The sequence below is a fragment of the Echinops telfairi genome, unplaced genomic scaffold (assembly GCF_000313985.2).
Source record: "Echinops telfairi isolate 266 unplaced genomic scaffold, ASM31398v2 ScPeMD7_7424;HRSCAF=8462, whole genome shotgun sequence".
Taxonomy (NCBI): Eukaryota; Metazoa; Chordata; class Mammalia; order Afrosoricida; family Tenrecidae; genus Echinops; species Echinops telfairi.
In genome coordinates, this window is record NW_022111324.1 from 90753691 (window position 1) to 90763329 (window position 9639).

The following is a 9639-nucleotide window of genomic DNA, read 5'->3' on the forward strand; positions in this document are numbered from 1 at the left end:
GCTGTAAGCCATTACAAGACACAGGCAATTTGCTAAAATTGAACATTCTACAGCAGGTAAGTGATAGGAGAAATGAGGGCAAGCAAAGTGTGCCAGCAAAAGATGAAGTGACCAGAATACCAAAGACTGAACCGAGAGGAAAACCTTGACAACCCATGTGCTACCAGATCACCTGTGCTGTGCACAGCCCACTGGCTCCGCCCACTGATGACAAGTCTAATCCCACCAACACCACTCATCAGGCTCCACAGCAACTATGCTTCAGGCGTTACAGTGCTACAACTTTTGGACACTGGGTATTAAAATCCTCTAGAATAATTCCATTGTTGGGTGCCTTTGTGCTTGGGCTCCCAAATGTCTCTAGTGGTGTGTAAGCCAAGAAGGGGATATGAATTTTTTTATCTAATAAGACAGTAAGGAGGTTTCTCCAACCAGGATTCGAGAACATAAAGGGAAGACAGGACCTTGCCTCCAACCCACACCCACCCACATGCCTTCCCCAGGACCTCAAAGTAACTCACCCATTAAGTGGTCCCGAGCTGATTGCAGGGACCCTGGAGAGAAGATCTTCAGGCCATAGACAACATAAGTGGGAGGATGCCTGGCTTTGGCCCCTATGTCAAGGAGCAAAATAAGACCACACAGCATACAAAAATAGATTGGCCGGCTATATGTTATGATCTGATTGTGTCCCTAGAAAACAAACACAATTTCTTTTGTTTTGGTTAGACAGTAAAAGCCTCAACATCAATAGCTTATACCATTCCATACACTGTATTACCATATAACAGATTCCCCCACTCTCATAACACATATGCACAAACACCAAGAAAAGGGGAAAAATCTACTTATGTTTACAAATCAGAATGAAAAATTCATGAAGAATGTATATCTCTCAGATTCAACAAGATTTACCTGAAAATCTAATGACCATCCTAGATCTAATTCAATGTTTCCGCAATGGTGAAACTAACATTTATATTACTTATTTCAAGTGTAAAACTACTTTCTTTAAGCCATTATATTCTCTCTATGTCTAACTTAGGCTCCACTATAAACAAGAAATAAAATGATAAATGATGGTTCTTAATTTCTATCTTAGGAAGCAGGCAATTCAAGTACAAGGTGATACCTGAAGGCACTGTATAAATACGCCTCACCATGGAATAATTTGTTTAAAAAAAAAAACCTTGACATTTATGTAAACTTTTCTCTGAGGAGCATCCAATACCTAGCGAATATCATCTTAACCCTCACAATATTACTCTTAAGGAAAGTACAAAACAGGTTTAATTATTCCCCTTAAATGTATGCACGAATTAAGAGAACGATACTCTATCAACTGTATCAAAAATACTACAAGCTTCCAGGACAAAAGAATTTTCATCTCACAAAGCAATGCACAATTCATTAAGATTTTTTTTAACCAAATACAAATAAATTAGGGGGAGAGTATTCTTTGGAATTCATTAACTACTTTGGATATTAAAAATATGAAGGTAGGTACAGATAGGAACTGAAAATACAGGGAATCCAGGACAGATGAGCCCTATAGGACCAGTGGTGTGAGTGGCAAAACAGGGAGGGTAAAGGGAGAATGGGTAGGAAAGAGGGAACCGATTACATGGAACTGTGTGTGACCTCCTCCCTGGGGGACAGACAACCGAAAAGTGGATGAATGGAGACGTCGGACAGGGCAAGATATGACAAAATACCCATTTATAAACTATCAAGGGCTCATGAGGGAGGGGGGAGCGGGGAGGGAGGGGAAAAATGAGGACCTAATGTCGGGGGTTTAAATGGAGAGAAAATGTTTTGAGAAACGATGTACAGATGCGCTTTACACAATTGATGTGTGTATGGATTGGGATAACAGTTGTATGAGCCCCTAATAAAATGTTAAAAAAGAAAAAAATAAAATAAAATAAATAAATAAAAATTAAAAAAAAAAAATGAAGGTAATAGGGTTCAGCTGTGAATAGCCACCCCAAGAGAGACAGATGAGTTTTTCTGCTCCATAGATTTACAGCCTCAAAAGCCCACAGGGGCAAGTTTACTCTGTTCTATGGCATCACTAGGAGCCCTCGTGGTGTAGCAGTTGCATGTTAGGCTGCCAACCTCAAGGTCAGCATTCCAAACCACCTTGAGAGGAAGATGAGGCTTGCTACTCTCACAAAGAGTTATATGTTGTCTCAGCAATCCACAGAGACAGTTCTAGCCTGTCCTAGCTGATCACTATGAGTTGTAATTGATTCAAGGGCTGTGGGTTTAGAGTTTGGAGTCCTGAATATATTATATGTAGAAATTTAATTTAAATGGTGCCTGCTTCAATAATAGAAATACTCCAATTCTGAGACTATTTTTAATAAAAAATAAGGCATAGAGTCTCCATGGATATATTTGACCCAAAGTCTAAGTTCAGTCTTGAAGTAATATTTGCACTGTTACATGAAATTTCCTCTTGAATCCAGGAAGGGCATAGATTGAAGGGCATGTACTTTCTCTGCATTTAAAAAAATAAAACAAATCTAAAAGCCTAAGCTATCTAAATGCATCCCATAACCAGCAAAAAGCAAAAATACATTTATTGGTATAAATAGCTATTCAGTGTACAAGTATATCTACATATAATATATTTATCAAAATGACCCCTTTTAGGATATATAATTAGTCAACTCCCTTTTGCCTTGAGTCTTTCAAGAAAACATTAAAAATTTCTTTTTTTTTTTTTATGAATTGAAAGACTTTGGCCCCCAATAAGTTTGAGACACCATTTTGTATCTTGCATGTAAAGTTTAGTTATTAGGCACAGAAATGCTTCCTTTGTACTTAAAAATCATAAAAAGTTCTGTTCCACTTAAAAGAGGCTGCTCTTATCATGCTCATCTTTTCTCTTACATCCTCACATTTTGGATTTCCATCTCGGCACATTGCTAGTGCGTGGCATTTTTTAAAATTGAAATGAGTCAATCCCAACCCATAGCGGTCCTATTTCTGTTAGAGTACCACTGTTCCGTTGAACTTTCAAGGCTGTGAATCTTCAGAAGCAGACAACCAGGCCTTTCTTCAAAAGTGCCTCTAACAAAATCCACAACCCACTGTCCTCCAGTTGAATCCCACGCCTAGAGGCCCTGTAGGGTTTCCTCGGGCTGCTGTATTTGAATTGCTGAGTTTTCAGGTAGCAGTGCAATGCAAGTCCCCTCAAAGACCCACAAATTGTGTCTATTATTGCTGCTGGATGCCAAGTCAGTTCCAACTCACAGCAACCTCTGCACAACAGAGCAAAACCCTGCACAGGCCTGCCCCAGCCTCAAATTATTGTGTGAGCCCATGGTTGCAGATTCATGTCAGTCTATATTGAACAGGGTCTTCCTCTTTTTCACTGTCTCAAAAACAAAAAAAAACCAAATCACTGCCATCAAGTCGATACCAACTGTTAGTGACCTTATAGGACAGGGCAGAATTGCTCCTGTGAGTTTCTGAGAGGATAACTCTTTACAGAAGTAGAAAGCCCTATCTTTCTCCCAAAGGGTGACTGGTGGTTTTGAACTGCTGACCTTGCAGTTAGCAGCCCAATATAAAACACTTATACCACCAGGCTGTAACCAGGTGAACTCAAATCATCAACTTTTCACTTAGTAGCTAAGCACTAAACCATTCGTACCACCCACAGACTATATGTGGCATGTTTTTATTTGCTTTGATTCCTAAAAATATGTATTCAAACAGTTGCCCTGATCCCTAGCTTCTTCTTTCATATATAAATTAATCAAAACCTGCAAAGATTGCTTTTGCTGTTTTGTTATTTTGGTGGAAAATTTCCCCTTGTTCCTCGGATTAATCAGATTATGACCTTTAAAAAATTCACTGGACTATATTCTCCATCTGTTTTTTAACCTGACAATACATCGTAAGGAAAACTATAGCAAGTCATTTGCACAAAAGTTGATTTAGGTGTGCATTTGGGTTTTCCAACAGACACTATTTCACAGCCACAGTCTGACAATAGCACAGTAATCGTGTAAGAGAAGAGAGTCTCATATCATCTCTGGGATCCCACCTGTATTCAATAGTGAGGCCCTTCTACAAAACGAAACAGAAAACAACAAATGCTGGAGAGGCTGGAGAGAAAAGGGAACTCATATACACTTTTGGTGAAATTGTTAATACATACAGCCACTATGGAAAACAACATGGTGATACTTAAAGCAACTGGGAATTGAAATCCTACCAATTGACCTACCAACACCATTATTAGGTATATGCCTCAAAGAAATAAGAGACACAACACCGGTGGGTGTATGCTCTCCCATATTTATAGCAGCACAATTTACAGTAGCAAGAAATTGGAACTAGCCCAAGTGCCCAGCAGTGTACGAACAGATAAAGAACCTGGTCCATACACACAATGGAATACTAGGCACCCCCGAAAAAGAACGATGAAACATGAAACACCACATGACATGGCAGGACTGGAAACCATTATGCTGAGTGATGGTAGTCAAGCACAAAAGTCCATGACTATAAGGAGAAATACCAATTAAATATTAGAGGCCAATACCCAAACAAAGGGGCAGAGAACCTGCCTACTGTCCATGAACCATAAATCACCCCCCTTATATGCACATTTTAAGAACTACCTAGAAAGAAGAGGCCTCACATCAACTGGGGTCACTTCTTCAAGAAGTGGGGAGAAGGAAGAAAACCACCCATTTGATGTCATACAACAGTGACATAAGGTCATGAAAAATCAAGTCACTCAACAGGAATGAGAGGAGAAATTTTACTGGAAAATCAAGTTAAGACCAGGGGAGGGGAGCATCTATATTTCAGAGAAGGCACTGATATTTCTGTTGGTGAGTATGGTGGGTAATGGGGAGAAGCAACCTCACAACGGGAAGGCATACTAAATAATAATTGCAGGGAACCTAAGGGGAAAATAAGCCTGATTCGATGTTCCCAGGTAGACACATCCAATACATTTCTACCCAACCCTTGTGAACCACACCATGTACTTAACACTATGATGACTGTAGACACTGACCTTACAGTCAACATGGCATCCCTCAAGGGACACACCAGATGGACCCGATGTGGGAGCCCGAATGAACAAACTGGGCCCTACCTCAAAGTCCCTGTACTCTTGAACTTAGGACTGAATTACCCTGATGAGCAGTAAGCAAAAGTGGCCACACCAAGACTGCAGAATGTTGGTCATTGGAACGTGGGTGTGACCCCTGGCTTAGTAGGTGTCCAATGAAGGAGGTCCAGAACCACCATACATCTAGTACCGCAATGCTCCCCCTCCATTAATATGACAGGTATTAATCTGATACGCCAGGATCTGCCCTTGTGAGAAGTGGCACATGGAATTTTCCCCTAGAACTAACCCCCGTGCTCAATGTAAACTGAGCTAAATCAATTAAAAAATCAATCTGCACAAAGTCACAACTCATGGACTGCAGCTCCCAGTTGGACAATACTTGCATAAAATCTTCATATCAACATCACCTTAAATTCTATGCTATTGAAAAAATTATTGATGTTACCAATGCAATTGCCTTATACCCCAGGAGTATAATTGACAATGTTTTTCCTTCTTGTTTCTTTTGTTTTGTTTTGTTTAGGGGGGTGGGGGGGAGTTTGTTTGGTTTGGTTTTTGTTGCTGGTGGTGATAGTTTTTGGTTTTGTTTTTGTCATAATAAGACCACCAAACTAAACCAGAGGTGCTCATAACCTGTGGACAAGCAGATGGATTCTGGGCCCCCACTTACTTATAGCCTCAATCCAAGAAGAGTTAGTTCTTATAACATGGCCCTGCTCGATGCTTGCCTTCGTAAAGAGATCATTGAAGATAAGAGTGGTATAGCAAAGTGTGGTGAAGAAAGAAGATGATGGTGCCTGGCTATCAACTGAAATAGTGTCTAGGGTCTTAAAGGTTTGTATTCAAACAAACAGCCATGTAAGGGAAGTATCAACTAAGTCACCATTGAAAAAGCATACCAGCCTGTGTGATCCAAACGTGATGCTAAAAAAAAAAAAAAATCCAAATATGTTGAAAGGTAAAGTATCAGAGCTTAAATTGTGAACACCCAGTTTATAGACAGCTTTGGTTACAGTGGGAGCCCAAAATCTGCCTGCATAGTATCTAGTCAGATAATGGCAGATCCCCTGTAGTCAAAAGCAAGGGACTCAAACAGCTTTACTACCAGACAGAAACTATTGTACACTTGATTATGGTGGATTGAAACATGGTATATGAGGGCAGAGCCAAAAAAAAATCCGGATTTTTTTCAAAAACCTATGTATTTAAATTTTTTACAAAACAACTTTATCACCTTCAAAGTATGCTCCATTTCACTTAATAAATTTTCCAAATCTGCTATTCCATTGTTGGAAACATTTTCAAACGTGTCTATTTGGATAGCTGAAAGAACCTCCCTCGTTTTTTCCTTCACCTTTCCTATGTTGTCAAATCACTGCCCTTTCATGTCCCTGTTCACTCACAGAAACAAAAAGAAGTCTCACGGAGTGAGGTAAGATGAGTAAGGAGCCTGGGGCAAGAGAGGCATGCTGTTTTTTGCCCAAACTGGCTCACTGCGATGGCTGTGTGAGTGGGTGCATTGTCACAGGGGCAAAACCGGTCCCCCATCTGCAACCAAGCTTGTCCTTTTTGTGACTTACGCAATCTTTTCAGAACCTCTAAATAGAAAGCTAGATTAACATTCTGACCTGGTAAAATGAACTCTAAATGCACTATCCCTTCACTTCAAAAAAACCACAAATGAGCATCTTCTCGAACTTGGATTTCACTTGATGAGATTTTTTTTTTTTTTCAGTGAAGTGACGATGGCATCTTCCACTGGTTTGATTGATGTTTGCTTTGAGGGTTGTAAGAGTAGTACCCATGTCTCATCACCAGTAGTAACCTGGGGAGAAAAAGTCTGGGTCACTTTGAAGCTGTTCTTTCAAAGCATGACATATTTCCACTTGAAGCTCTTTCTCCTGGTCTGTCAGAACCTGAGGCACAAATTTCGCAGCAATCCTTCTCATTCCCAAATTTTCCATTAAAATTCATTAAACCAACCTCCAACATAGTCCAGATAACTTCCCCATCACTTCGATGGTCTTTCATCAGTTTTCAAGCACAAGTGCATAAATTTTGTCGACATTTTTATCCATTCGGGAGTTGGCCAATGTTGAGAACAAGGCTTGTCATCCATCATCATTTCACCTTTTTTGAAAAGGAAAAACCACTCATACGGTTGAGTTCTTCCCATACTGCTGTTGTTGTACGCTGTGTTCCACATCACAACAGCTTCTGTGGTATTTTTCCCTATCAGGAAACAAAATTTCACAGCCACAAGCTGATCTCTTAAATTAGCCATCACAAAAGATGAGGTTTGAGTGAAACTGCTTTTATGAAACAATTCACTGTAACCAGAGAGAACCTTCCCAGTTGACGCCACTGGGTGCACTAACTCAGAGCAGCAAGTTGCTGGATGCTCACATAGGGGAAAAAGGCATATTTGAAAGCTCTGCCCAGGGGAGTTTTTTCCAGTTTTGGGGGGACACGCCCTTGTAATATGATACTTGGTCAGTTGACCTCCCTCTTGACCCACCTGAATTTGCTCTAGGCTCAAATACTTCCATGACAGAAGTTTCTTCTCTGGTTTCTTTAATATTGTTGGTGGTTTTTCTTTCTTATTATTTACTTTTACATTTATATTATTATCATTTTCTTCTTTCTGTTCGTTCTGATTTTTGTTGTTTAGTGTTTCTGTTAGGTTTCTCAGTTTATGAAGCACAGAAGTGTGGATGCATAAAGACAATAATGGATGCAATGGTTTATCTGAGACAGGAGTGGGGAGGGTGAGGGAATTGGAGCACAAACAATGAATGGGGGCAGGGGAATGGAGCACAATAACTGACTGTAATGAGATATATACAAGTCTTTTAAAAAGCGATTTAACTATGGAAGTGTATGATATGTAAATAGTATATCAAGAAACCTACTAAAATAAAATTAAACTTGACCAACGGTTGCCATGGTGAAGGAGGAAGAGTTTTTGCTTAAGGAATATAGAGTTTGTGTTAATGGTGGTGGAATAATTTGGAAAAGGAAATCAATAGTGGTTGTAAAACATGAAGAATATAATCAGTAGCACTGCATTATATATGTAGAACTCCTTGAATGGAGAACGTTTTGCTGTGTATATTTTTGCCATAATTTTAAACAGTAAGTGCACTAACAATGAGTACAAGGAAAAAGAAAAGGTTCTAAAATTTATTGTGGTAATGATTGATACGTGGATGAAGTGTCAATAAAAATGTTTAAAGCAGAGGGGGGCAGCTTCTAGGTGGTTGTTGTTAAGAAAATATGAAGCTTTTTTTTAACAAAGAAAAGAGGATGTCTGCTGGACTTGTAGAAGACTCAGTGGCTAGAGTGCATGAAAAGGGAAGGGACAAAACTAGGACTGTAAAGAGAGGAGCTGCCCCCACCCCCTGCTTCAATCTCATTCCAGTCTCCAAACACAGTCAACTCTGTAAACATCTCCCACCAACAGTTTATCACCATTCCCATCCCAGCCAAGTACAGCTTTTTTTCTGAGGCAGGCATGAATCAGCAATGTCAACCATTTCTAATGCTTATTCTGTTTTGACCAGGCCAGGTGCTATCATACCTGCTTTAAGGTTCATCTTTGGGAGAAGCAGTCAACAAATATAAAGATATGTGTCCCAGGATTCACTAAGACCTGGGCAGGATGTGATCCCCAGCAACATAATTTCTGGTCTTGCAACCACCCTGCCCTACCTCCCGCAACAGCCAGGGGGCGTGTGTCAGGCACGGGATCTTTACACGCCCTTTCAATTAAATCTCACACCTATTTATGATTCTTTAAACACATAACACCAGTGTTACTCGTATGAAGCAAATGGAGAATGTGGAGAAAGAAATAGAAATGCAAAAGTGTTTCCATTTTTTCTAAGAGAGCTCTGAGTGGTGAAAAGGCCTGATTAGCTGGAGAGCATGCACATCCTCTCTTGAATCTAATTTGATTTTCGGGTGGCTCGATTATCAATGAACCAATGCAATAGTTTCTATGTATCTATATCAAAATTATCCCTGCATATGATATTATTTTGTCACATTTTGTTGGCTCAGTTTTCTTTAGAATGGTCACATACTACACCCTTAACATATCTTTAATATGATGTGGTGAAAATGCCACTTTACCTCTGTGATCCTCCTCACCAAAATACGCAACTAGTCAAATAATGCAAAACGAATCAGATAATCACCAACCAAGGGACATCCCACAAAATTTTTCTTCTTCTTCAGGACCACCAAGGTCATCAAAAGACTAAGTCTGAGAAACTATGAAAGCTTAGAGGCCTCTGAGAAGACAAGGCAACTGAGCATAAAATGGTATCCTAAAGGGATTGGACATCAGAAAAGGGCATTAGAAAACAACTCGGGATCAAGGCATATAGAAACTTTAGTTAATAATAAGTTATCATTATTGCTTCATCAGTTGTGGGAAATGTACCATATTTGTGTTTGTTTGTTGTGGTTGTTAGGGGACACCGAATTGGCTTTGACTCAGAATGACCCTCCACACAGCAAACTGAACCACC

The 9639-nt window shown here is 39.8% G+C and overlaps 1 protein-coding gene across 7 annotated transcripts in view; it reads right to left on the bottom strand.

Annotated features, from left to right (window-relative positions):
- Positions 1-9639, bottom strand: part of PCNX2 (pecanex 2) — a 326649-nt gene that overhangs the window by 211372 nt on the left and 105638 nt on the right. For all 7 annotated transcript variants that reach the window (XM_045297999.1, XM_045297998.1, XM_045297997.1 and 4 more), the window contains exon 13: positions 522-693. In XM_045297999.1, the coding sequence (XP_045153934.1) occupies positions 522-693 (172 nt within the window). The remainder of the gene's footprint in view (positions 1-521; positions 694-9639) is intronic.